General features: G+C 48.6%; 2 protein-coding genes across 9 annotated transcripts; one reads left to right on the top strand and one right to left on the bottom strand.

Annotated features, from left to right (window-relative positions):
- Positions 1 to 18: 18 nt before the first annotated feature.
- On the bottom strand, positions 19 to 12,882 carry TADA3 (transcriptional adaptor 3). Of its 2 annotated transcripts, none has more exons than XM_063630410.1 (10): positions 12,822 to 12,882; positions 12,294 to 12,351; positions 11,338 to 11,571; positions 9,791 to 10,041; positions 9,587 to 9,692; positions 7,284 to 7,425; positions 7,091 to 7,194; positions 5,400 to 5,509; positions 4,114 to 4,299; positions 19 to 600 (listed from the first exon to the last, which is right to left on the bottom strand). In XM_063630410.1, exons 3-10 carry the CDS (start codon positions 11,542 to 11,544, stop codon positions 408 to 410), a joined length of 1,299 nt encoding a protein of 432 aa, XP_063486480.1. In that variant the 5' UTR covers positions 11,545 to 11,571; positions 12,294 to 12,351; positions 12,822 to 12,882; the 3' UTR covers positions 19 to 407. The 2 variants fall into 2 exon arrangements, with proteins under 2 accessions (XP_063486480.1, XP_055116520.1); XM_055260545.2 differs by having other exon boundaries at positions 12,471 to 12,864.
- Positions 12,564 to 27,472, top strand: ARPC4 (actin related protein 2/3 complex subunit 4). 7 transcript variants are annotated; one of them, XM_063630421.1, is made up of 6 exons: positions 12,564 to 12,666; positions 17,991 to 18,109; positions 20,469 to 20,580; positions 21,935 to 22,030; positions 24,198 to 24,368; positions 26,574 to 27,472. In XM_063630421.1, exons 4-6 carry the CDS (start codon positions 21,971 to 21,973, stop codon positions 26,577 to 26,579), a joined length of 237 nt encoding a protein of 78 aa, XP_063486491.1. In that variant the 5' UTR covers positions 12,564 to 12,666; positions 17,991 to 18,109; positions 20,469 to 20,580; positions 21,935 to 21,970; the 3' UTR covers positions 26,580 to 27,472. The 7 variants fall into 7 exon arrangements, with proteins under 7 accessions (XP_063486491.1, XP_055116556.1, XP_063486489.1 ...); XM_055260581.2 differs by lacking the exon at positions 12,564 to 12,666 and adding an exon at positions 12,810 to 13,205; XM_055260580.2 differs by lacking the exon at positions 12,564 to 12,666 and adding an exon at positions 13,124 to 13,262.
- The last annotated feature ends 342 nt before the right edge of the window (positions 27,473 to 27,814 follow it).

The following is a 27,814-nucleotide window of genomic DNA, read 5'->3' as shown; positions in this document are numbered from 1 at the left end:
CATTCAAAGACTGGATGCTTTTTTTTAAAAACCACAGCAGTCACTTTATTCTTAAGTTTGTACTTTACAAAACCACAAGGGAGAAGTCCTTGAAGGGGAGACGGGTAGGGGATTAGGGAGTGGGGGATGGTAAAGAGGGGGAAGAGGAAGACCCAGAAACGAAGTCCCCTCCAACCCCATCCTGGGGACCAAGCACAGACTAGGCCTCAGGTCAGCCCAGCAGGGCTTCCTGTGTTCTGGCTGTACAGAGCTAGGCCAAAAGACCTCAGGGGAAGGGGCCACGGTCCTCTAGAGACTGCCGCCATTTGAGGGACAGCCACAGGCCAATGTTTCCTGTGCCCAAAGAAGGAAGTGGACCTCCCTTCCCCTCCCCAGGCCAGATAATCAGCCTGAGGCAGGGGTGAGGGCTACCCATCCAGCAGCTTCAGGATGCTCTCACGCTCTTTCAGAGTCTTCCAAGCCTGGTCCTTTTCTTTCTTGGTGGGAGTCCGCTTCTTCTGCCGGGCAGCCATGATCTTGCGAAAGGCATCCATGACCTCGTTGTCAGCCATGCGCACCCGCTGCCTCAGCTCCTGCCGGCTCACCTCCTCCTTTGCTAGCCTGTGGGGACCAGCCGGCCAGGTACCATGGTCAGCCCACCTCCAGAGAGCGGCCCCTCCCTCTTCAAGACTGAGCCTTCCCACCAGCCCAGGCTGGCATGCCTGTGGATTGTGTCATACAGTCGTGACCAAAAAGCAGTTACTGAACTACACTTATATGGCACTATTTTAAGCTCCTGAAAAATATTAACTCATGTTGATCACGGGGGAGGCTGTGCACATGTGGGGACAGCGGGTATACGGGAATTCTCTGTACCTTTCTCTCAATTTTGTTGTGAACTTAAAACTGCTCTAAAAGAATAGTCTTGGCTGCACATGGTGGTTCACATCTGCAGTCCCAGCACTTTGGGAGCCCAAGGCAGGAGGATCATTTGAGCCCAGGAGTTCAAGACCAGTCTGAGCAACATAGTGAGACTGTCTCTACAAAAACTTTAAAAAATTAGCTGGGTGTCGTAGTGCACACCTGTAGTCCCAACTCCAAGGGGGCTGAGGATTGCTTGAGGCCAGGAGTTCAAGGTTACAGTGAACTATGATCATGCCAGTGCACTCCAGTCTGGGCAACAGAGCATGACTGTGTCTTTAAAAAAAAAAAAAAAAGGTCTTAAAAATATATACAGTAGGCTGGGCGAAGTAGCTCATGCCTGTAATCCCAACGCTTTGGGAGGTGGAAGCAGGAAGATCACTTGAGGCCAGGAGTTTGAGACCAACCTCGGCAACAGAGTTAAGACCCTGTCTCTAAAAAAAAAAAAAAAAAAAAAAATATATATATATATATATATATATATATGTATACACACACACGCACACCCACTCTCTCTGTCTTTCAGTTAATCCTCCTAACCCTTCAAAATATGTACTATTATTCCTATGTTACCCGTGAGGAAAATGAGGCTCAAAGATGATCCCAGGATCCCACAATTAGTGAGGGGGAGATCTGGAGCAGGCTGGGGCCAAACTCTTGTTTTTAAACACTGTTGTTTCAGGTTTTCCGGTGCCAGCAGAAGGCCTGCTTACTTCGGCATCTGCATTCCAGAGACCCCTAACGTCTAGGCAGCCTGAGGCTGACAGGAGGTGGGTGAGACACCAAATTAATCTCTCTGAATAGGATCTGATTTATACATTTCATTGATGGTGGAGCTGGAAGGTCACTTAGTGATTGAGTCCAGCCTGCCAGTTTTCCAGAAGGGGATGCTGATGCTCAGGTCAGGGGCTGCTTAAGGCCTTGTAGCTGCTCTGCAGCAGGGTAAGGGCTGTGCTGTGGTTTCCTGAGAGCCACGAGCCATTTCTTCATTGCCCATTACTTCTTTTTTATTTTTTTTTGAGACAGGTCTCACTCTGTCACCCAGGCTGGAGTACAGTGGCCTGATCAAGCTCACTGCAGCCTCCACCTCCCAGGATCAAGCAATCCTCCCATGTCAGCCTCCTGAGTAGGACTATAGGCATGTGCCACCATGCCTGGCTGATTTTTTAAAATTTTTAGTAGAGATGGAGGTCTTACTACATTGCCCAGGCTAGTTTCGAACTCCTGAGCTCAAACGAGCCTCCCGCCTCAGCCTCCCAAAGTGCTGGGATTACAGGCATGAGCCACCAGGCCCAGCTAGGGCCCATTACTTCTGTAACTGCACATGCCTACTTTTCTCTCTCTTCCTCTCTCTCCCTCTGCTTCCCTCAGTGCCTCTTCCATCTGTGTTTTCTTCTTCTCACTTTTCAGAGAAAACATGAACTATTATAGAAAGAGGCTTTGATTCAGCCACGGGCTCAAGTCTCAGCTTGCTGTTTATTGAGTGTGTGACCTTCAGCAGAGCACTTCGCTTCACTGGACCTTTATTTCCTCATCTGGTAAACAAGGAAAATAGCAACTCCCTCCTGGGTTGTTGTCACGACACTTGAGTGAGTGTACATAAAGCCCCTGACACACAGTAGGCCCTCAGCATACATTAGTCACCCTTATCCTTAAATACCCTGGCAACTTGTTAGCAACTACCTCTCCTTTTAATGGCACTTGTCTTTACTGATCATCTGCTAGTAATCTGCAAGTCCCTTGCTCTGCCTCTCTTACTGGCCCCCAGCACAATACCTAAGAGACAATAAGAATGGCCAAATGATTAGCCGGGCATGGTGGTGCATGCCTGTAATCCCAGCTACTCAGGAGGCTGAGGCAGAAGAACTGCCTGAACCCGGGAGGCGGAGGTTGCAGTGAGCCAAGATCGTGCCACTGCACTCCAGCCTGGGCAACAGAGTGAGACACCGTCTCAAAAAAAGAAAAAAAAAAAAAAAGGTGAAATGAATGAATGTGCCCTGTCCTGTCAGGGCACTATGAAGTTAAGACACAGCACTTGTCTGTGAGAAGCAAAGAGACTTGTTTGGGTTGCTTCCCTATCTAACTAAAGGGTAGCTATTCCACAGTCTTCCTCCAGATGTCACCTATACCCTTGTTGTGATCAATGCAGAACAAGATGGATGGGAGTTGACATCAAATGAATGGCAGGCACCATGATAGATTCCCAAAAGAACATGTCCTAAAACACTGGTCAATTTCTTGTGATAAGCAAATAAAAATCACAGATCTCCAACAAAATGTTAACAGTTAATTAGTCTAGGTGGAGAATATACTGATGTTTATTGTATGATTCTTTCAGATTTTCTGTGTGTATCAAATTTTTAATAATAAAACTTTGGGGATAAAAAGAAAAGCATGAAAAGACAAAAAATAAATCACACAACAATGTGAATATGGGTAACACTACTAAACTGTACACTTAAAAATGGTTAAGAAGGGTAAATTATTTTTTCTTTTTTTTTTTTTGAGATGCAGTTTCACTCTTGTTGCCCAGGCTGGAGTGCAATGGTGCAGTCTCGGCTCACTGCAACCTCCGCCTCCCAGGTTCAACCGATTCTCCTGCCTCAGCTTCCCATGGAGATAAATTTTATATTATGCCTTTACCATAATTAAAAAACCAAACCAGGCCGGGTGCGGTGGCTCACGCCTGTAATCCCGGCACTTTGAGAGGCCGAGGCAGGCGGATCATGAGGTCAGGAGATGGAGACCATCCTGGCTAACAGGGTGAAACCCCGCCTCTACTAAAAATACAAAAAAATTAGCCAGGCGTGGTGGCGGGTGCCTGTAGTCCCAGCTACTCAAGAGGCTGAGGCAGGAGAATGGCGTGAACCTGGAAGGCGGAGCTTGCAGTGAGCCGAGATCGTGCCACTGCACTCCAGCCTGGGTGACAGTGCGAGACTCCCTCTAAAAAAAAAAAAAAAAAAAAAACCAAACCAAATCAAATCAGTCCATCAACATCAATCAGTCACAGATGCCTGAGCCCCACTCTGTGGAATTAGAATTTGTTTGAGACATACCTGGTGGACTGGCCACTGCTGTTTTTTTCGAGGCTCTCCAGGTGATTTAGAGGCCAGCCAGGCTTGGAAAGCCTGTTGTAAAACCCATGGAAGGTGACCAGCCATGGCCACAGCCTCCAAGGCTACCCCTGGGACCGTGCATCCTGCTCACACTCACCTCAGCAGGTCGTGCTTCTTGGTGCGGTTGTGGGCACTAAGTGCCTTCAGCTCAGCCTGCCGTTTGCGCAGCTCAGCAAGGACTTCATCCTCGGAGTCCTCTGCGGGGCGGTCCTCAGACTCCAAAAGGCCCTGGGCAATTAGCTCCTCCTTGATGCGGCTCTCCAGGGACTTAGTATGCGGCACACTACAGGGGGAGGCAGGCCCGTCAGACTCAAGAGCCAGCTTGGAGAAGGGCCCACCTTGGAGGTTCCCAGGGCTTCCCAAGGTCAGTGAAAACCTGCCTTTCCCTTTGGGCACCCCCTCTGTATCTATCCAGATACAAAGGGAGGGACAGACACATCTGGTCTGGTTTTTAAACACAAGCAACATATGTATCTACTATCCAAAAAATATGGAAAAACCTGTAATGCCAACAACCCAGACAGAATTACTATTATTTTGTTATACATTATTATATATATTCCAGATTTTGTTATATATTATTCCTAATCTTTTGCTACATATTAGTCCAGGTTTTTTCCCTATGTGCACATATTTAAATATACTTTAAGTAAGCCAGGCACGGTGGCTCACACCTGTAATCCCAGCACCTTGGAAGGCTGAGGCGAGAGGATCACCTGAGGTCAGGAGTTCAAGACCAGCCCGGCCAAGACGGTGAAACCCCGTCTCTACTAAAAATACAAAAATTAGCCAGGCGTGGTGGCAGGCACCTGTAATCACAGCTACTTGGTGGCTGAGGCAGGAGAATCGCTTGAACCTGGGAGGCGGAGGTTGCAGTGAGCCAAGATTGCGCCATTGCGCTCCAACCTAAACGACAAGAGCGAGACTCCATCTCAAAAAAAAAAAAAGAAAAAGAAAAAAAGAAATATATTTTAAGTAAAAATAGTATTATAATCTGTACTGGGCTACAACTAACATTTTCCCCACTTGTCACTCTATAATTTACATCTTTTCATGTCATTTAACTATATTTCTCTATACTTGCAGCTATATGATTAATAGCTCCAAGTTATTTCATCATATGGAGTTATGCCAATTTAGCCAACCATTCCCCTTCAGCAGGACATTTGGGTTATTTATGGTATGAACAGTTCTGTGCTGAACAACCCTGCACTCAGTCTGTGCATGCAGACACGCTGGGCCAGCACTCACACTTGAGACTGCTATTGGGCTTCACCTAACTGCCCCCAGCCTCTTATTGATGAGGACTTCCCCAGGTTGAGATGGAGAGAAGCCAACAGAAGCGGGGGCCAGACTGTGGGTTGTGGATAGGACACCACTCACCTGAAGGGCTTGTTCTGATTGCGAGGGGAGGTGCTTGCCCCGTCAGCCCCTGATTCTTTCCCAGACATGTCAGGAATAGGAGAATCCTCCATAGGGGAAATAATATTTTCCTAGAAGACCACAAAAATGAGTGGAAGGAAAAATAGCTGTTCCACTTTCCTGCTCCTTTCTGACCTACATTGACAGTCTTCAAACACCAGAAATATCCTTTTATCTTTCCCATCCCACTTACTGTGGGAAGCCTTCCCATACTGATCCCAAATTGCTTCGATCATTCTAGAAATCCCTTTTATTTTCATACTGATATGAAGAAAAAGGAACACAGAAGAGAAATGATTAACACTCAATGATGGTAATGAACAGCTAAGGTTTGTGAAGCGTCTGCAACGCACCAGGCACTGTGCTAGGCCTGCTGTGGCAGAGGTGCTAGCTGTCCGAACGCCATACTCTCCTCTCCTCCACGGCAGCTAGGCAATGCCTGTCCAGTTGCACTACACTTCCCAGGCTCTCTTGCAGGCGGGTATGGTCATGTGACAGATTCTCTCCAGGGGAAAGTGATTAGAAGAGATAGGAGCCACAGCTAGGCATGGCCCAAAAAGTTAAAAAGTTTCCTTCACACACTCCTCCTTGCTTTTTTTTTTTTTTTTTTTTGAGATGGAGTCTCACTTTGTCGCCCAGGCTGTGGAGTGCAGTGGCGTGATTTTGGCTCACTGCAAGCTTCGCCTCCCGGGTTCACGCCATTCTCCTGCCTCAGCCTCCCAAGTAGCTGGGACTACAGGTGCCCGCCACCATGCTCGGCTAATTTTTTTGTATTTTTAGTAGAGATGGGGTTTCACCATGTTAGCCAGGATGGTCTCGATCTCCTGACCTTGTGATCCGCCCGCCTCAGCCTCCCAAAGTGCTGGGATTACAGGCATGAGCCACCGCGCCCAGCCTCCTTGCTCTTATTCTGTGGGACCGGAGTGACAATGACGCCCAGAGTGACCCTGTGCAGATTGCAAGGCCACCGTCAGCTGGGGTCCCTGTCTAATGATATGAGGTAGAGACCTGCCCCTTCCCCTACCTTAGATAACCTGGAACATGTACCCAGACTGTTACATGAGATAAACTATTGTGTTTGAGCTAGAATAGAAAACTGAGTCTCAATGAGGTGAAAGAGTGTGAGGGTGTGTCTAAGGTCAACCAGCAGGTATAACGACAGGGACCCTGAAGCTAGGGTTTGAATCCTGCTGTGTGAGACCTCAAGTGAACAGTTCCCTTTTCTGAGCCTCAATCTTCTTATCTGTAACACAGTGTTAACCATTGTCCTGGCCTTTAGTGGGGGGATGTGTATAAAGCCCCTCCAATAGATGCTTAGCAAAAGTAATTGTGGAGTAGAGGCTACCTTTGGGGGAAGTTGGAGAAAAACAGGGGCATGAGAGGGGCTTCTAGGATATAGTAATGTTTCATTTTGCAATCTCCAGGTTGGTAATACAAGCTCATTTGTGAAAACTGTACATTTATGATCTGTGCACTTTTCTATTAGGTTGGTGCAAAAGTTATATATTATTCCCAATCTTTTGCTATATATTAGTCCAGGTTTTTACTTTTGCACCAACCTAATAAATGTATGATAAATTCCAGTAAAAAATAAGCATAACACATTAAAACACAAAGTAAATGTGGTTTCTGTTTTGAGTTAGGGTGCTCACCTCCACCAGGGCCTGCAGGAGGCGCTGCGTCAGGGCACCAAAGGGGCATCCATCTTCCGGCTGTTCATGCTGGGCCTCAGACTTCTTCAGCAGGGCATCCACATCTAAGCGGGCACAGGAAAGGAGGGCAGGTGGGCTGAAGTTCTGGAACTCAACTCCTGACCTGGGGTTGGCAGGGAGGTGAGAGGCCTACCTTTAGTGTCCAGTTCGGTCAGTGGCCCCATGAGGCCTTTCTTCTTGTCAGCCACGGCAGCTGCCCGGGCCCCATCCTTCTGCTCCTCCAGCAGGTCCTCCTGGGCCCAGCGCTGGGAGTAGTGCTTCCCCAAGGGTGGGATCTGTGGAAAAGATGGCACCCAACCCTGAGTGGGTAAGCACTGGCCAGCTATGCTTCATTCATTCATTCACTTACCTGTCTTATATCTCTCAAGTCCCTAGTCCAGGGCCAAGACCAGTGTCAGGTATAGGTAAGAACGTACAAAGAAGATAAAACCTCTACTTCACACTCTAGTAAGGGAGACAGGTCCAAAAACAACTAAGACACACACAGAAGCCAATCTGAAACAATTCCCAAAATAGAAGGTGCAGAATACTCTACGTACACGGATTGTCTCAGGTCACAGCAATTGCCTCGAGAGAATTAGGAGCCGTCAGGTCACAGGTGACAGGGAATTACCTTTTGTATTCTTGAATTTACTGCTGTCTGTATGAACTCTTTTTCAAATAAATTTTTTAAAAATCAGGTAAGTGAAGTGAAAGAGATAGATCAAAGTGTTGTGGCAGCACAAAGGAGAGACTAACTTTCTGCTGGGGAATCTGAAAGGGTGCTTTGGTGGAGGTAACATGAGATCAGGGCCTTGAAGGGTGCGTCAAGTCTGTCAAGGAGAGAAGAGGGAGAGAAGAGCTTGCCAGAGGCCCAGAGACCAGCAAGGAGGCTGTGGTGTCCTGGAATGAGGGCAAGATACTTGTGGGACTGGTCAACACGGCAATGAAGAGGGGTATGGCTGAGGAAAATGGAGAGGGGCACTGGAGCTGTGCCAAGGACTGGGATGCGTGGACTTGATCCTGTAGATAACAGGATGAAGAGAGGCCTAGATGCAGCACCATGTCATGAGCACATCTGATCATGACAGCTGACCTATGGGAGCATTCTCCCTCAACACTTTTCTGTATTTTCTATAATGGAGCATGTTTTATTTATTTTCATCATTAAAACATACAGTTTTATACCTTCTTTTTTTTTTTTATGGATGGAATCTTGTTCTGTCACCCAGGCTGGAATATAGTGTCACGATCTTGGCTCATTGTAACCGATGCCTCCCCAGTTCAGGTGATTTTCCTGGCTCAGCCTCCCGAGTAGCCAGGATTACAGGCGCATGCCACCGTTCCCGGCTAATTTTTCTATTTTTTTTTTTTTTTTTTTGAGACGGAGTCTTGCTCTGTCGCCCAGGCTGGAGTGCAGTGGCGCAATCTCGGCTCACTGCAAGCTCCGCCTCCCGGGTTCACGCCATTCTCCTGCATCAGCCTCTCCGAGTAGCTGGGACTACAGGCGCCCGCCACCACGCCCGGCTAATTTTTTTTTTGTATTTTTAGTAGAGACGGGGTTTCACTGTGGTCTCGATCTCCTGACCTCGTGATTCGCCCACCTCGGCCTCCCAAAGTGCTGGGATTGCAAGCGTGAGCCACCACGCCCGGCCTAATTTTTGTATTTTTAGTAGAGACAGCGTTTCACCATGTTGGTCAGGCTGGTCTTGAACTCTTGACCTCAGATGATCTGCCTGCCACAGCCTCCCAAAATGTTGGGATTACAGGCGTGAGGTGACTTTTATATCTTTTTTTTTTTTTTGGAGACGGAGTCTTGCTCTGTTGCCCAGGCTGGAGTGCAGTGGCGTGATCTCGGTTCACTGCAACTTCCACCTCCCGGGTCCAAGAGATTCTCCTGACTCAGGCTCCCTAGTAGCTGGGATTATAGGCGCACACCGCGATGCCTGGCTAATTTTTGTATTTTAGTAGAGATGGGGTTTCAGCATGTTGCCCAGGCTGGTCTCGAATTCCTGAGCTCAAGCAATCTGCCCGCCCTGGCCACCCAAAGTGCTAGGATTGCAGGCATGAGCCACTGCACCTGGCCCAAGTTTTATATCTTAAAGAAAGAAGAAAGTTTCCTCCAGAGGTCTCAAAACAGGAAGAGAGTTAAGAGGCTGTTTGGATAGAAGTTGATGAAGGCTTGGACCAAAGCAGAGGGGACGGGGATAAAGGAACATGGGCAGACTTCACTTAAGTAGATGCTTGAGGGCATGTTGACATTTGGCTGGGGTAGAGGGGAGGCAGTGCACGGAGAATGCTGAGTTGGGGCCTAGGTGTCTGGGTGCATTGATGGAGCAGACAGCAGGCTGGACAGGGTAGGGGAAGGAAGATGATGCATGGCTTTGGTAGCTTTAATTCTCAGGCACCTCTGAACTCTTGTTCTGCATCATGTCTATCAAGGCCCAGAGTTTCTACCTTGTAATGCTCAGCCTCATCTTCTGGGGGCTTCAGTAGCTCCTCAAGTGTGCGGACCTCCTCGCTGGTGATGTCAGCACAGTAGGGCTCCACTGAAGCCCAGAACCTGCAGGGAAAAGCAGATCCTGAGTGGGCGCCCCTGCCTCACCAGTGCCTCTACCACCAGAACCTTGAGGCCCCCTTCTATGTTCTCTAGCCCAGAACCTGTTGGGGGCATCATTTTTGGGGATCCGTGGCACGTCGATAGGGTCATCAGTGAATTCATATTCCTGGATCTTGGGCTGAAGGTTTTTGGATTTGGGCCGTCCTGGGCCAGGGCCCGGCCCATGTCCTGCCTTCCCTTCCAGTTTCTGCTTCTTGGGCTTCCCATGTTTGGGGGGAGCTCCAAGTTCATGGTCTCGACCCAGCTTCAGGAATCGTCGGTCACCCTTCTTATCCTGCCAGTCGGTGAGGATCTGAAATTTACAGAAACTGTCACTAAGGGGGAGAAGGGAAAACACAGAATATCTCTTTCCTCTAGTGAATAAATTACGATCTAGAATCTAAGGAGACTCCTGGGTCTTTCCCCATCCTCTTTTTACGTAGTAAACTCTTACTCATCCTTCAAAATTCAGCTCATTTTCTGTGCCTGGCCTCTTAGGACTTTATTCATATACTTCTCATCATCTCATTCACTTGTTCATCTATACTCTGATTTACTTCTGTATCACCCGTGCCAGTCACATACTGTTTAACAGAAGAATCCTCTCAGCAAACCTTCACTTCGATGTCACCACTACTGAGATGCCTTCTCTGAATCAGTTACCCAGGTTCTTAGATACTAAAATACAACTTGAGTCATAGCCTTCCTCCAGGAGGGTCCATGGATTCCCAGGGACAAGTTAATTCCATCATCCTTTTAGGTCCAGTTGGCACCTCCTTCCTCTAGAAGTCTCTGGCACTTCACACCTCCACCGTGCACCCAACTGTGTTGTTTGGTCACACTGAAATGACCATCGCACCTTGTCTCTTCAACTAGACCATGAGCTACTGAAGACCAGAAAGCCCACCTTAACCATCTCTATTTTACAGGATACAGCATAGCGCCTGGCACACAAGGCTCAAGGCATCTTTATGCAGTGAATAAAGTAATCAGAGTAGCAAATAAATAACATCTGAAGTGCTTACTTAGTGTCTGGCATTGGGCTGAGCTTTTGCAAAAAATTCTCTTTTAATCCTCACAAAAGCACCAAGGTAGATCCTATTATTCACCCCACTTTGCAAACAGGGAAACTGATACTCAGAGATATGAGGCAACTTTCTCAAAGTCACATAGCTAGGAAACAGCAATGCTAGCAAGTGCTTATGCCAGGATTCAAATCCAGGTTTCCCCATTCCAGTTCCCTAGGACTCCTAACCACAACATCCCATCACCTGGTATGTACTTGACTTTCTCACTTTCCTAGCTGCCAAGCTCCTTGACAGCCAAAACTGTCCTAATTACCTTTCTCTAATAACTAGCATAGGACCCAGAACATAATGGGGGATGGGTGGGGTGCCAATAAATGCTTACTGAATTAGAAATCTTGCAATTTAAGAGGATCATGCATATCCTTGTGTATTTTTTGTGTCATGCAAACCCAGTTTGGGTTTCTCTCCCTCTCCCCACAAATCCCTGTACCCCAAGTCTCAGCATATGGGGCTAACTCAATGACCCATCCCGTAACTTGTTGCAGTCCATCTCTGGTGATGGCCCTTCTCTGGGGTATCACCTGGGTTTCGGCCTCAAGCACACGCAGGCGCCGGCTGGCAGAAGACAGCAGGGTCTCCAGCTCCAGCTGCAGGGTGTCCAGCTCCTCGATGCCGATGCCATCATCCTCGGAGCGCGCCAGCACTGCCGTGTAGCGGGGACAGACCTTCAGGTGATCCACAGACTTGAAGTCGTGGAACTGCAAGGGGCAGTCTTTCAACTCACTCATGGCCCAGGATATGGGGATCCTGTGGAGCTGGAGAGGACAGGGCCATTGATGGGCGACAAAGTGGTTTGAGAAAAGCCCAAGGGCTTCTTACCTCCAGGGACGGCCTCAAGGAAACCAGGCTTCAGTCCCTTACTGACAAAATTGATGGCACAGTTCCTAGTCACAGGGCACTTAACTGTGTACCAGGCTAGGTACAGAGCACTTTATCAGCTTATCTCACTGAATTTCTCACTCAGCGCCATGAACAAGGACCATTGTGATCTCGTTTTTACAGAGAAAGAAACTGAGACTCTGTAAGGGTGGGTATGTGCCTATGCTTCCAAGATGCAATTTAAACCCCGCTAGTCTTGAGTCTGCACCCTGATCACCATGCTATACTGCTATGCCTTGCCTTGCCTTTCTGATGCTCTTTCTTTCCCTTCTATTTCTCTTGGGTTCTGCTAAGACTTCGAGTTCCAAGCACCCCATTCTTACCATGTTCTCTGGGACTCTTGGCCTCTTTTCTTACCCTATTCCACCTTTCTCCCTTCTCTAGTCACTAATAGTGGTTTAGAACGTGGGCTGGTAAGCCAGACAGACCTGGGTTCAAGCCCAGGCTTTACCATTCTCTACTTATGTGCCCCTGAACATGTTATTTGACCTTTTTGAGTCTCAGTTTTTCCATCTGTAAAATGGGAACAAAAGAAGTCTCGGTCTGTTTCCCCATTAAAAGTCTGAATCTGAAAAATGGGGATAACAATAGTACCTACCTCCCTGGGATGTTCTGAGGATTAAGAGATGATGCCCGTCAAAAGCCCAGTTCAGTGTCTGGCACAGAAGAAGTGAGACTGTTTAATGGGTGGCCCCGACCGGGGGTCGCCCAAATGTCCCGCCTTCAGAGTCCTCGTTCTCTAGGGACACCCTAGCGCGACCCCCGCCCCCTCTACCTCCTCACTGCGGCCTCCTACGGCCCCGGGGCCGCGGGAGGGGGCGGGGAGTTCCGGTCGACGTGAGCAACCGCCCCGGAACTGGCTATGGGCGGGCCCCTTGCAGTTGACGCGGGGGCGGGGAGTCAGCGAGGGCGAGCCTACTGGAGTTTGCCGGGGGTGGGGAGAAGGTGGGCTTCGAGCAAGCCCGCCAGAGGTAGGGTGCGGGTGGTCGGCCTCATGCGAACCCCAGGGCACAGCCAGGGGCGGGAGGCGGGGCTTGGCGGCCGAGGTCTCCGCGCTGCAGTTAGCCCCGCCGAGCCCCAGGAGCTGCGGGTAGGAGGGGCGAGAGAAAGGATGGGAGCACAGAACCGGAAGAAACGAAGGGCTCGTCCACTTCGGCTTGTCCTAATTTGGTGCCCAATCTGAAGCTGGGCTGTACCATTGCCTACCTGGGGGGATGTTGTGGCAAAGGTGACAAGAAGGCCGAAGGCACAAAGGGGAGCTGCACCCATTCCTGGAGGAGCTTAAGTAGTGACTCGAGTGCAAGAGTTTAAAAATACCGAGACAGCCCTAGGTGGAAAACTTCCGGAAGGCTCAAGCGTTCGTAAGGGCTCCCTACCCCGCTCAGAGCATAGATGGTACCGTCCGGAAGTCCGGGCGGAGACCGCAGCTGCGCTTCTCGCGAAAGGGCAGGCATCGCGGGGCTGGCCACTTCCGTACTTCCGCTTTCCGGCCCAGCCAGCGCCCGCGATGGTGAGAGAGCCGGGCCCCCGGCCAGGGACCCCCGGCTGTTCAGCGTCAGGGCAGTGGGTCGGTGGGAGATGTAGCTTTGCCGCAGGGGCGCGGGGCCGAGGGATGCCGGGGGGTTGTGGGGACACGATGAGGGTGGGAAAAAGAGGCGGGGCGGGGGGTCCGAGGTGAGGAAGGGACGAGTGGGGGTACTCCCTGCTATGAAGCGGGCCTTGCGGCTTCACGGTCAGCCTTCGAAGCAGGTAGGGGCTTTTCCTGAGCCCTGTAGGAAGCCGGAAGTGGGGTCTCCTAGGCTCTTTGGAGCGTTTCGAGGGTACGTACCCGTACCCTCTTAGCCGGTCGAAGGGCCGCTGAGGCATGAAGCAAGTCCACCTGCCTATCCACAGCGGAACTTCATTAAATACGCCCTTTATCCTCTTCTGCCTTCCTGACCTTACAGTTGCTTAAGGCAGGCCGCCACACTTCCTTATCCCATTCTTGGTACCTCCAGCCCTGCTTCCACCCCACTGGAGGATCTCTCGTGTTGTTTCCATTCAGGCCTTTCCTGGTCAGAACTGAACTGTGTCAGCCTTAGTGTATGTTAGTTGTGATACTGCTCATCCCTCCCTTCCTGGAAGTCCTCCCTTTTTCATACATGTGGGCCTTTTTCATACATGTGGGCATTCCTGGGAGTTGTGACTTTGGATGACCATCTCCCTCTTCGTCACACCTTCCGTGATGATACCGATCTAGTCTCCTGGCTTCGATAACTGCCTTCATTCTGATGACTCCTAATCTGGCTTCTCAGCTCTCTTTCAAGGTTTGCCTGGATATCTTGAAGAGGCCTTGAAATTAGACCTCTAGTTCAAAACTCATCTTCCATTCTAAATTTGCTCTTCCTCCTGGGTTCCCTATCCTGGCAAACTTTGTGACCTCATATCTCTGCTAGAAATCTGGATTTTTTTTTTCCAGTGGGGCACATGCCTCTTGATTTTTAAAAATTCAAGTTTATTGAGGTATTACATGAGACTACATCTGTTTTATTCACGAAAGGACAGGCGTCACGGAGCTAGTCACCCTTTTTAGGTTTACTTTCTATAACTGTTGACAAAGGCCGGGCGCGGTGGCTCACGCTTGTAATCCCAGCACTTTGGGAGGCTGAGGCGGGCGGATCACGACGTCAGGAGATCCAGACCATCCTGGCTAACACGGTGAAACCCCTTCTCTACTAAAAATGCAAAAAATTAGCCGGGCGTGGTGCTGGGCGACAGAGCGAGACTCCATCTCAAAAAAAAAAAAAAAGCGTTGCAAAAACTTGCCGGGTGGGCCGGGCACGGTGGCTCAAGCCTGTAATCCCAGCACTTTGGGAGGCCGAGGCGGGCGGATCACAGGGTCAGGAGATCGAGACCATCCTGGCTAACACGGTGAAACCCCGTCTCTACTAAAAATACAAAAAATTAGTCGGGCGTGGTGGCGGGCGCCTGTAGTCCCAGCTACTTGGGAGGCTGAGGCAGGAGGATGACATGAACCCGGGAGGCGGAGCTTGCAGTGAGCGGAGATCGCGCCACTGCGCTCCAGCCTGGGCGACACAGCGAGACTCCGTCTCAAAAAAAAAAAAAAAAAATTTGCTGGGTATGGTGGCATGCGCCTGTAGTACCATCCACTCAGGAGGCTGAGGCAGGAGGATCACTTGAACCCAGAAGTTCGAGGCCGTAGTACACTGATCACGCCTGTGAATAGCCACTGCACTTCAGCCTGGACAATATAGCAAGATCCCGTGTCTTAAAAAAAAAAAAGTCAAGTTGTGTAACCACTACTGTAACCAAAATACAGAACATTTCCATCACCCCAAAAAGTTCCCTCAAGCCCTTTTGTAATCAGTCCTCTCTTCCTTCCCACCCCCCAACAACCACTGGTTTTTCCCCCCCTGTAGTTTTGCCTTTTTCAGATTGTCATGTAAATGGAATTCTTTAGTATGCAGGCTTTTAAGTGTGGCTTCTTACAGTAATACATTTGAGAGTCAACCATGTTGTGTGTATCAATAGTTACTCATTTTTATTGCTAAGTAGTAGTTAATTGAATGGTTGGACCACAGTTCGTTGGAAGTGGTTTTTCTTTTTCTTTTCTTTTTTTTTAAGACACAGTCTCGCTCTGTTGCCCAGGCTGGAGCACAGTCGCCCAGGCTGGAGCACAGTCGCGTGATCTTGGCTCACTGCAACCTCAGTCTCCTGGGTTCAAGCAATTCTCCTGCCTCAGCCTCCCAAGTAGCTGAGATTACAGGCGCCTGCCACGGCTAATTTTTTGTATTTTTAGTAGACACAGGGTTTTGCTATGTTGGCCAGGCTGGTCTTGAACTCCTGACCTCAGGTAATCCACCCACCTCGGCCTCCCAAAGTGCTGGGATTACAGGCGTGAGCCCCTGGGAAGTTGTTTTTCAGTTCCATTATCCACTCCATCTAATGTCAGTCCAACGCTTGTGATACTCTTTGCTTGTCATAGTCTGCTGTATGTCTCACTTCCCTCTCCAAATCATTCTCCTCAGAGCCACCATGCAGCTGCAGTCATGAACTTCCTCGTCAGAAAGCCCCAGTAGTTCCTTACCCCCTTAAGAGAAAAGCTAAACTTGATAGCCTGGCATTCAAGATTCCCCATGATCTTACCTCAGCCTACCACTGCAGCGTCATTTAGTGAATCTAAAATGCTTCTCATATACAGAAACATTGTACTCATTACTACTCTGAAACTCTTGCTGTCCTTTTTTATTACTCTAACCTTAATTATTTCTTTTGCTCACTTACTCTACAGGAAATGAGTGAGACACTGTATATGTTAGGTACTGAGCTAGGTTGGAGGCTATATAGCTGTGAATAAAATAGATATGGTCTGTTGACCATGAGGTTTACAGCCTAGTAAAGGAGAAATCAATTTACAAAGGCATGAAGGAGGCCAGGTGCAGTGGTTCATGCCTGTAATCCCAGCACTAGGAGGCTGAGATAGGCGGATCACTTGAGGTCAGAAGTTTGAGACCAGCCTGGCCAACATGGCGAAACCCCATCTCTATTAAAAATACAAAAATTAGCCAGGCACGATGGTGCACACTTGTAATCTCAGCTATTCGCGTGGCTGAGGCAGGTGAATCACTTGAACCCGGGAGGTGGAGGTTGCAGTGAGCCAAGATTGCACCACTGCACTCCAGCCTGGGCAACGGAGTAAGATTCTGTCTCAAAAAAAAATGAAAAATAAAGGCCGGGCACGTTGGCTCACGCCTGTAATCCCAACACTTTGAGAGGCCGAGGTGGGCGGATTGCCTGAGGTCAGGATTTCAAGACAAGTCTGACCAACATGGTGAAACCCCGTCTCTACTAAAAATACAAAAATTAGCTGGGCATGGTGGTGTGCGCCTGTAATCCCAGCTACTCGGGAGGCTGAGGCAGGAGAATCGCTTCAACCCGGGAGGTGGAGATTGCAGTGAGCAGAGATCGTGCCACTGCATTCCAGCCTGGGCGACAGAAGCGAGACTCCGTCTCAAAAATAAATAAATAAATAGATAAAAAGAAGACATGAAAGACATTTTATTGTAAGTTGTAATAAATGCTTTGTAGGGGGATGTCAAGGCCTCTCTAAGAGGCCTTCCTTAATTAAGCTGAGATCTGGAGGATGACTTAGGCAAAGAAAGAGGAGAAAAGCCTACAAATAGACGGTCAAGCATGTGTAAAGCTCTGAGGCGGGAAAGAATTTGGCTGATACAAGGACTGACCAGTGCAGCTAGAAGCTAATCCCTCTACTAAGAATGTCCTTATTCTGGCAGGGTGTGGTGGCTCACGCCTGTAATCCCAGCACTTTGGGAGGCCGAGGTGGGCGGATTACAAGGTCAGGAGATTGAGACCATCCTGGCTAACACCGTGAAACCCTGTCTCTACTAAAAATACAAAAAATTAGCCGGGTGTGGTGGTGGGCGCCTGTAGTCCCAGCTACTCAGGAGGCTGAGGCAGGAGAAGGGCATGAACCTGGGAGGTGGAGCTTGCATGAGCCGAGATCGTGCCACTGTGCTCCAGCCTGGGCGACAGAGCGAGACTCTGTCTCAAAAAAAAAAAAAAAGAATGTCCTTATTCTACTTTTTCTCATTATAAAATCCTCCTAATCCCATTTCACCTTCAAAACCAGTTTCTTCTGCAAATATAGATAACTTGTAAATCTAAATATTTCACATTTCGTTTTTATATCACAGTAATTTTCTGTATATCTGCTATCTAGTTGAGCTGTTTGAGGGTAGAGACAGTGTTAATTATCATTGAATTCCCAGTTAGCTCAGTGCCTGGCAAACAGTACAGCTATACGTTTGTTGGCCTAATAGATTGACGACAATCATGCATTCACTGGTATGTCACTAGATCCCTTTCTCAACCTCAGCACTATTGATACTTGAGGCTCGATAATTCTTTGTAGTGCATTGTAGTATGTTTAGTGGATATCTGTCCACTCAATGCCTGCAGTTCCCCTCCCTGCCAAGTCATGACAATTGAAAATGTCTCAGCATTCCTCTGGTCTGACCCTAGGTTAAAAAAGAAAGAAAGGAAATGTCTCGACATTGCCAAATGTACCCTGGCAGGCAAAATTGTCTTCTGTTGAAAACCACCATTCTACACCTTGGAAGGTGTCTCGAAGGCCTAGTCTGTTCTGTTCACAGTGGTGTCTTAAAGAGCTTTGCACCCTCAATGCTACCTGGCTTCATGGGAGCTGGAATAGGGGATCAGTGGGTTTGGCGTGACACATTTTGATCTTCCCTTTCCTCTGTGTTATTTCCTATAGACTGCCACTCTCCGCCCCTACCTGAGTGCCGTGCGGGCCACATTGCAGGCTGCCCTCTGCCTGGAGAACTTCTCCTCCCAGGTTGTGGAACGACACAACAAGCCGGAAGTGGAAGTCAGGTAGGGAAGGACAAGTCAAGGTGGGGATGAGGGGTGCAGCACACAGAGATGGCTGCTGTCTAGAAGGTGCCATGAACTTATGTCCTGGAGTAGTCAGGACAGCTGCAGTTGACATTTTGTCTTGCTGCCAGCTGAATGGTGATTCCCAATTTGGAGTTAAGAAAATAGGGTCAGTGGGTTGGCAGGACAGAACCCAGGGGAAAAGACAAGATTACTTGACACAAGGTATGACTTCTCAGAGCAGGACTGTTGATGAAGTCTCTCCTGTGGCATTGTTGAAAACACTGGTAGTTTAAGGAATGGTCAGATAATTGTTATCTGAGATTCCATCTCCATACTTTTCTAAGGTAATGATCAGGGATTTTTTTTTTACCTACCAGTCTAGACACTCTGACCCCCAATCCAAATACTTCATATTTTGAATGATTTTCTTTTACCTAGTTTCCATTTCATAAATATCTTTTTCCCCTTTAAAATTTAATCTGGAGGCCTGGTGCAGTGGTTCACCCCTGTAATCCGAGCACTTTAGAAGGCTGAAGTGGGTAGATCGCTTGAGTCCAGGAGTTCAAGACCAGCCTGGGCAACATGGCAAGACTCCATCTCTACCAAAAAAATATGCAAAAATAGTCGGGCATGGTGGCACATGCCTGTAGTCCCAGCTTCTCGGGAGGCTTAGGCGGGAGGATCTCTTGAGCCTGGGAGGCAGAGGTTGCAGTGAGCCAACATTGCGACAGTGCACTCCAGCCTGGGTGAGACCCTGTCTCAAAAAATAAGTAAATAGGCCGGGCATGGTGGCGCACGCCTGTAATCCCAGCACTTTGGGCGGCCGAGGCAGGCAGATCACGAGGTCAAGAGATCGAGAGCATCCTGGCCAACGTGGTGAAACCCCGTCTCTACTAAAATACAAAAATTAGCTGGGCGTGGTGGTACGCACCTGTAGTCCCGGCTACTCGGGAGGCTGAGGCAGGAGAATTGCTTGAACCTGGGAGGCGGAGGTTGCAGTGAGCCAAGATCGTGTCACTGCACTCCAGCCTGGCAACAGAGCAAGACTTCGTCTCAAAAATAAAATAAAATAAAATTCAATCTGGTACATATATCAGTGAGATAATCTGGGTTACCACATTAAATGATATGATTTAATTTTTAATTTTAAAAATAACTGATAAGATGTTAGGATATGCCCTGTTATACTGTTTAAATGTACATGATTTCCAGTGGGCCTTTGAAAATGATTAACAGTTTAAAGACACCACACCACAATTAATTACTATTAGAGATCTCTAGGTATTCAGAGGCATTACTTTGTAACCTGAACTCATAGGGGTCTCAGAGGCAAATGAATCATTTCTGGATTGATAATTAAAGGAAGCCAAACTGCGTTCAGTTTTAGCCTTTCCTTACCTCTAAGACAGGTGTTCTCTCTGCATTCCTAAATGGTATATTGGTTTGCCTGTACAGGTTGAGTATCTCTTATCCAAAATGCTTGGGACCAGAAGTATTTCACATTGTGGAATATTTGCAGATACTTAACCAGTTGAGCATCCCTAATTCCAAATCCAAAATGCTCCAGTGAGCATTTGCTTTGAGCATCTTGTCAGCACTCAGAAACTTTCAGGTTTTTTTTTTTTTGTTTTTGAGACAGAGTTTCATTCTGTCGCCCAGGCTGGAGTACAGTGGTGTGATCTTGGCTTACTGCAACTGCCACCTCCTGAGTTCAAGCAATTCTCGTGCCTCAGCCTCCTGAGTATCTGGGATTATAGGAATGCACCACCATGCCCAGCTAATTTTTATATTTTTAGTAGAAATGGGATATCACCATGTTGGCCAGGCTGGTCTCGAACTCCTGACCTCAGGTGATCCACCAGCCTCAGCCTCTCAAAGTGCTGGGATTACAGGCATGAGCCACTGTGCCCAGCCAGTTTCAGATTTTGGATTTCAGATTTGCAGATTGGGGATGTTCAACTTGTAGTTACTAAAATAGCTATCTTTTGTAAAGCTCCTACTATGTGCCAGGCACACTATTAGACATTTGACCCTTTTTGATCTTTCTCAGTCCTCGCCAGTGAATTAGGAATCAGAGTCATTTTACAGATGAGAAAATTGAGATTCCAACAGGGTAACTTGCCCAAGGAAAGTAACAGAGGAGGCTGGATTTCAAAACCTTTTCGCCCTGACTTCAGAGCCTGTGCTCTTTCTGCTGAAGAACACACTCACTGGCCCCCATCTTGGAGCACCCCTGCTTGTGAGTCTTCTATTCCTTGGACTCTATGGTCTCATAGTGATTCCAGGACCTGCGTGGGGTCGCTCTGACTATTCTGTCCCTCTGTAGTACAAGTACTCTGTCACACTGTGTTTTCAGGAGTAGCAAAGAGCTCCTGTTACAACCTGTGACCATCAGCAGGAATGAGAAGGAAAAGGTTCTGATTGAGGGCTCCATCAACTCTGTCCGGGTCAGCATCGCTGTGAAACAGGTAAGTTCACCATGGAGGAGGCCCATCGTAAGGCCTCTTTCAGTCCTTTCAGCCTCTTTCAGTCCAGGGGTCCCCATCTGAGAGATCAGTGTGCCAGATTCCAGATTCAGAGTGCAGGAAACCTAGCCTCTGCCTCCTTTTTTTTTGACACAGATTCTCACTCTTGTCGCCCAGGCTGGAGTGCAGCGGCATGATCTCGGCTCACTGCAACCTCTGCCTCCTGGATTCAAGCAGTTCTTCTGTCTCAGTCTCCCGAGTAGCTGGGATTACAGGCGTCCGCCACCATGCCCAGTTAATTTTTGTATTTTTAGTAGAGACAGGGTTTCGCCATGTTTGCCAGGATGGTCTCCATCTCCTGACCGCAGGTGATGGGCCTGCCTCAGCCTCCCAAAGTACTGGGATTACAGTCATGAGCCACCATGCCTGGCCAGTAGAGGGCAACTCTAAACTTTCAGCAGTATGAAAACAAAACACTATTATTAAATGCAGACTACATACTGTTTTCTACAGAAAGTTATAACCCTGGGGCCTGCTTTCCTTGTTAAAATGGGAGGTTAACAAGTGTTGGGAGGTGTTGAGGGCATACTAGCAACCAGCAGCAATAATCTTCCTTTAGAAATGTTGAGAGTTCAGGGCCGGGCACAGTGGCTCATGCCTGTAATCCCAGCACTTAGGGAGACCAAGGCAGGTGGATCACTTGATGTCAGGAGTTCAAGACCAGCCTGGCCAACATGGTAAAACCCTGTCTCTACTAAAAATACAAAAATTAGCCAGGCGTGGTGGCATGTGCCTATAATCCCAGCTACTTGGGAGGCTGAGGCAGGAGAATTGCTTGAACCCGGGAGGCAGAGGTTACAGTGAGCCAAAATTGTACCACTGCACTCCAGCCTGGGTGACAGAGTGAGATTCCGTCTCAAAAAAAAAAAAAAAAAAAAAAAAATGTTGAGCACTCAGAAGGGAGAAACTTCAGGGATTGTTGGATTTTCAGTGTTATTAAAGCAGAGACCACCTGTTATCTCTGATAGCCCAGGTGGTACTGCAAAACACCCTGGGAAATGTAACACTAGTGAAATGAGAATGTGAAGGGCAGCTTGGAATACAGCTGTAGACTCTGAAAGAAGCGATAGAAGCCTGTCAGAATTACCTCTCTGGAATGGGTCCTCATTAAGAGATGCCCCAACGTAGACCCTTGTTTCAGTTGGCAGCCAGGTCCCCCACTTCAGTGATCCTTCAGAGTACCAAACCTCACTGTCTCCTGGGAGCCTTGAAAAAACTGGAGTCAAGACCAGGCTACAAGGTGTTTTTGGCCTTGGGTGTCAGCTTTAGAGAAATGTTTCTCTCTTGCACTCCCCAGGCTGATGAGATCGAGAAGATTTTATGCCACAAGTTCATGCGCTTCATGATGATGCGAGCAGAGAACTTCTTTATCCTTCGAAGGAAGCCTGTGGAGGTGAGACCCTGTGACCCATGAGTTTGCGATACCCAGGACCCTGTTACAGAATGGCCTGGGATTGTTTCTAGAACCAGGATCAGTGCTCCTCCAGCTGTTTGCACCCACTGCCTGAATTGAGAGTTGGCCTTCATCTCAGAGTGGGGAGCAAAGAGGATTAGAAGCTTAGGAAAAGTTGGGTCTACCTCAGCCATAGAAAAGGCAAAAAAGAGCCAGGCGTGGTGGCTCATGCCTGTAATCCCAGCACTTTGGGAGGCCGAGGTGTGTGGATCACGAGGTCAGGAGTTGAAGACCAGCCTGGCCAACGTGGTGAAACCCCGTCTCTACTAAAAATACAAAAATTAGCTGGGCGTGGTGGCAGGCACATGTAATCCTAGCTACTCAGGAGGCTGAGGCCGAGAACTGCTTGAACCTGGGAGGCTTGCAGTGAGTCAAGATCATGCCACTGCACTGCAGCCTGGGCGACAGAGCGAGACTCTGTCTCCAAAAAAAAAAAAAAAAAGGCAAAAAAGATAAGACACATTGCTTATTCCTGGAGCCTATAGTCTAGCATCAGAAAGAACACAGTGAATTAGAAATCCTTTCTAAGCTCTGCCAACTGAATCATAGTCTCTCTTTTTTTTTTTTTTTCTTTGAGACGGAGTCTCGCTCTGTCACCCAGGCTAGAGTGCAGTGGCACAATCTTGGCTCACTGCAAGCTCTGCCTCCCGGGTTCATGCCATTCTCCTGCCTCAGCCTCCCGAGTAGCTGGGACTATAGGCGCCCGCCACCACACCCGGCTAATTTTTTGTATTTTTAGTAGAGATGGGGTTTCACCGCATTAGCCAGGATGGTCTCGATCTCCTGACCTCGTGATCCGCCCGCCTCGGCCTCCCAAAGTGCTGGAATTACAGGCGACAGGCGTTAGCCACCGCGCCTGGCCTTTTCTTTTTTTCTTTTTTTTTTTTTTTTTTTTGAGATGGAGTTTTGCTCTTGTTGCCCAGGCTGAAGTGCAGTGGCTCAGTCTCACTGACTGCAACCTTCCACCTCCCAGGTCATGTGATTCTCCTGCCTCAGCCTCCCGAGTAGCTGGGATTATAGGCATGCACTACCATGCCCAGCTAATTTTGCATTTTTAGTAGAGACGGGGTTTCACTGTGTTGGCTAGGAGGTCTCGAACTCCTGACCTCAGGTGATCCGCCTGCCTTGGTCTCCCAAAGTGAATCATAGTCTCTTTTTTTTTTTTTTGAGACGGAGTCTCGCTCTGTTGCCGAGGCTGGAGTGCGGTGGTGCAATCTGGGCTCACTGCAAGCTCCACCTCCTGGGTTCACGCCATTCTTTTGCCTCAGCTTCCCGAGTAGCTGGGACTACAGGTGCCCGCCACCATGCCTGGCTAATTTTTTGTATTTTTAGTAGAGACGGGGTTTCACCGTGTTAGCCAGGATGGTCTTGATCTCCTGACCTTGTGATCCGCCCACCTCGGCCTCCCAAAGTGTTGGGATTACAGGCGTGAGCTACTGCGCCCGGCCCACCGAATCAGTCTCTTAAAGCCACAGTTAACATTGGGTCAATTGTTGCCTGAATTTGTACTTGAATCTTCTCCACAGACTCCTTGCCAGGTAAACTTAAAGTATCCCCAGTGACTGAGCAACTACCACACAGCAGCATGTGCCATCATCAGACACGTCAGGCATGTTGGCCAAGTTCTTCCTCATCCTGAGCCAAATTTTCTCTCCTGGTCCTAGCTCTAACCTCTGGGGCCACCCTGAATAAATAAAATTAATCTTCCTCCCACAGCCCTCCAGCAGAAAAAGACCTTAATCCCACCCATCTTCCAAATCATCTCTTCTCTGGACTAAATGTTCCCTGTTGTTTGATTAGATTATTCTGTAACAAGACTTCAAGTCCCTTGACTCATTCTGAATGCAGAGCTGTTGTACCACAGATAGTCTTCCAGAGATGTCTGATACACACAGAATTCTCAACTGGGTTCAGTTGCTTGGATCCAACCTAGACACCCTCCCCCAGAGCAGCTGGGCTGCTGACTGGAAGGGTGTGTAGCTTGGGAGAAGATCACAGCCAGTGGGAAGTGTGTGCATGAGTGGAGGACATGACCAGCTCAGTTCCCATGGGGTGCTAATTCTCTCCTGTTCCTTCTCTTCCCCCTCCCTACTGTCTTCTTCCCTAGGGGTATGATATCAGCTTTCTGATCACCAACTTCCACACAGAGCAGATGTACAAACACAAGTTGGTGGACTTTGTGATCCACTTCATGGAGGAGATTGACAAGGAGATCAGTGAGATGAAGCTGTCAGTCAATGCCCGTGCCCGCATTGTGGCTGAAGAGTTCCTTAAGAATGTGAGTAGGGGCCTTTCAGCTTTCCTTCCAGAGGCCAGAGGATCTGGGGGTCATGTTGAAAACTTAGCATCTGGTGGGAAAGGGGTCCAAGCAGTGTGTGTATATCTCCTGAGCTCTCTAGGACCCCTGGGGCACAGCAGGTCAGTCAGGTGCTTTGGAGCTAGAGGACCCCAAGTTCATCTCTGAGAGATACAAGGCATTTTCTATATTTGGGTGTCTGGAATGGCTCTTAAGTCTCTCATAGGAACTTGGTCACTCATTTCTACATCTCAGGATGTTCACAAAGTCCTTACCTCTATCTTCGTTCAAACCCCAAGTGAGGCAAGTGAAGTCTGCATGTGAATTTTCTAGGAGTATAGGACAGTTAATCATGTTATAATTCCACTTCTCAAATAGACTTCAGTACTTTCCTTCAGCATGTTTCTCAGGCTTAAAGTCATGATTCCTTCAATCTGTTTTCCATCACTTGCATGGTGTAAGTCCTCCAGATTCCTCTTACATTGTTTATGCCTTTCTAATTGAAAGCGCTGTAGTCATCCGAAGAGGTAGAATTGTTTACATTGATGAACTGATGACATAGTTCTTAGTTTAGATATTCAGAACATGCCTTTTTTTTCCTCCTTTTTCCAAACAATCTTCGGTTTGTTGACATGTGCCACCCAGAGTGGCTGTGATCTCTAGATGGTAGACTTAGTGTGTACTCCCACCAGTAAGTACGTACCCAGTCCAGAAGGAGCTCAGATTCCTAAAAATGGAAATTATACCCACTTCCCTTGAGATTTAATTACACTGAGGATGGCCAGTGTACAGAGTAGCTGTGGCATGTGCACAGGTCAGCATGGTTGTTCAGCTCACTCAGCTGTGGAGGCAGACCACCTGTGTGGGAATCCAGGCTCCATCCCCTACTCAGGCATGTCACTGAACTCTCAACTAAGCCTCAGTTTCCTCAGCTGTGAAATGAAGGTCTGGTAATTAATACTTATCTTTCAGTGGTTGAGCATTAAATGAGACCATGTGTGTAAAACATAGCACCTGGTACATAGTAGATTTCCGTGTATTGCAGCACCAAAGTTTTATGGCCAGGATACTAGGAGGCCTCTAGATTGAACTGGAAGGGGAAAATAGCTCTTGTTCCAATTGAATATTTGGCTCACTCATTCAACAATCATTTACTTATTTATGATAATTACATCGCACAGAATTAGACCCCTAAAAAAGTATGTTCACATGTCCCATTTATTACTCAAAACAGTCTTTGAGTCAGCTATTATCGCCATTTTAGAGATTAATAAACTGGGGCTCTAGAAGTCAAAAGCACCTGTCCAAAGTCCCTCAGCCAGTAAGAGGAGGAACCAGAATGTGGAGCTGGGTTTTCAGACTCAGAGGTCTAAAAAAGTACCGTAGCCTTTGTCAGGGGTCACACATTCAGGTGCATCCAAAGGTCGGGTAGCTATGGAGTGGGCTGAGTATGGAGTATGGAGTAGGCAGGGTTGAGGAGCTGCTGAGCGCATGCCTCATCTGCAGGGGCTGGCTCCCACACAGCTCCAGGCCATTGAGCCCCCAAATTTGGATTTGTATATGGCATCTTCCATGTTTTCAAGGTTGGCAACTAATTCATATTGTTTTAAACACCACGTGGGCCATACAGTGCTCATCTTTGGGCTAGTTTGAGGCATGGGCCATTGGTTCATAACCTTTGGTCTCTAAAATGTCCAGGGCTGTCCTAGGCAGCATGGGGGACCCTTGAGGGCAGAAAACATTTCAAGGGCCTGTCTTGGTTGGAGTATCATCCAGAGCTTGACACAAAAGTACCAGAACCTGGGTCCTTTTCCACTTGGCCCTGTGAGTCCCCAAGCCCCTTGCATGAGAGCCCCCATGCCTAAAGAAGGCAACCTCAGTCCACCAGGCAGGACTTTTGCAGGGCTTTCTAGCAGCCTCCATGTCAGGGTACAGGGGAGCTATGGAGAAGCTCTCATGGCTGTTAATTTTAATGCCTTATCTAGTGCTAGGCCTAGGGCTGGTGCCCATAGGTCACTTCTGAAAGCTGGCTGGATTAGAGCATGACCACAAGGTGTCCTGGGACCCAACTCTGCCCCTCACAGATATGAGCACAGTGGCAGCTCTCAGGTTCATGCACCTCCTTAGAGCAGTCCCACCAGGATGCAATAATAACCACCATGCACTGCCTCTTGGTTCTCTTGACAGTTTTAAACCATCTGGCTGGATCTCGTGGCCTTCCCCCTCAGACTACCCATGTCTCCACGAAGGTGTCCGGGAGTCACTCCCCAGAGCAGCAGCGGCGGCGGCAGGGAGTTGGGTTGGGGTGGGCATTTGATGAGGGAGGTGGGTGGTGTGCTTGCTAGCTGGGCAAGAAAGCAGCAGTGGACCTGCCCCAAGGCCACATGTGCCTGGTCAGGCTGGCTTCTGATGTTCAGTCCCCTGGGCCGGGACAGATTTTTTTTAACGTCTCGAAACTTAAACTCTGTGCTTGTAGGATACTGTAACCTTTTTGTCTTTTTTTTTTTTTTAAAAAAAACCTCCACCTCCAGTGGCTGTGACTGGTCCCAGTGATTGTACCTTATTGGTTGCTGTGGGTCTGGGCGGGCCTGGAGCCAGAAGGTGACTTATTTTTTCTCTCCTATGCCACCCCAGGTGGGGAGGGAGAGAGGTTTCAGACTCCAGTTTCTCTCCCTTGCCCTTTTATTCCCAAGCCTCCTTGGCCCCAGTATAAGTGTTGGGAACCCTCTGCCAGCTTCCTGAGTTCTGCCTGAAGATGGCTCCCCAGCACTGGTTGGGGACAAGGGCCAAATTGGTGACCACCAGTCATGCCTAGGACCTGGGGCCCAAAAGCCAGGCAACCTCTGGCTACAGGGGCCATTGGGTGCCCTCCCAGTTGAGAGGGGCCGCTGTTTCGCCTTGTCCGTCAGTGCCAGTGCCTGTGCCAGAGGTGGCGAGGTGAGTCCTCCTCCAGAGCTTCCCGGCCGGGCCCTCCTCCTGCCTGTTCTGGCTCCTCTGCTCCCACGCTAGCTGTTCCTTTTCTGATTCTGGTGGATCCTCCTTCCCCTAATTAAAGTCTCTTTTTGCCCCTTTGGGGCTGCATGAGGTCTATGCCGTCTGTGTGTGTGAAAGGAGGGGAGGTGGGGCTTCTTTTCCCTGAGACCAGATGGCTGGTAATTGTGCCTGGAGCTCCCCACTGGGTACAGTCTCATGATTGGTCCTGCCATTATTCCTGCCAGGGGTCCCAACGCAGAGACTCCGTTCATTGCAGTCCAGGCACCATTAATTTCTAAAACTGCTCTGTCTGCCTATACAGAGCTTTGGTGCTTTTCACATAATGAACTTACTTGGGCTAAAAAGTAACCTCAGAGAAACAGTGCTCCCATTTGATGGATAAGGAAACTGAGGTTCCAAACATGAGATGTAATAGCTTGCCCCAAATCTAGCCA

The sequence above is a fragment of the Symphalangus syndactylus genome, chromosome 21 (genome assembly GCF_028878055.3).
Source record: "Symphalangus syndactylus isolate Jambi chromosome 21, NHGRI_mSymSyn1-v2.1_pri, whole genome shotgun sequence".
Classification (NCBI taxonomy): Eukaryota; Metazoa; Chordata; class Mammalia; order Primates; family Hylobatidae; genus Symphalangus; species Symphalangus syndactylus.
Note: the sequence above shows the minus strand (reverse complement) of the source record. Positions and strands in the feature narration are given on the sequence as shown.

Bases quoted from the DNA above. Each gene is read 5' to 3' on its own strand.
- TADA3 (XM_063630410.1), bottom strand. From the start codon at position 11,544: ATGAGTGAGTTGAAAGACTGCCCCTTGCAGTTCCACGACTTCAAGTCT. The intron at 10,042-11,337 runs GTGATACCCCAG...TGTAAATTTCAG, and splicing joins TGCTTGAGGCCGAAACCCAG to ATCCTCACCGACTGGCAGGA. The intron at 7,195-7,283 runs GTAGGCCTCTCA...GTGCCCGCTTAG, and splicing joins GACCGAACTGGACACTAAAG to ATGTGGATGCCCTGCTGAAG.
- ARPC4 (XM_063630418.1), top strand. From the start codon at position 13,203: ATGGTGAGAGAGCCGGGCCCCCGGCCAGGGACCCCCGGCTGTTCAGCG. The intron at 13,263-17,990 runs GTCGGTGGGAGA...TATTTCCTATAG, and splicing joins GTTCAGCGTCAGGGCAGTGG to ACTGCCACTCTCCGCCCCTA. The intron at 18,110-20,468 runs GTAGGGAAGGAC...CTGTGTTTTCAG, and splicing joins AAGCCGGAAGTGGAAGTCAG to GAGTAGCAAAGAGCTCCTGT.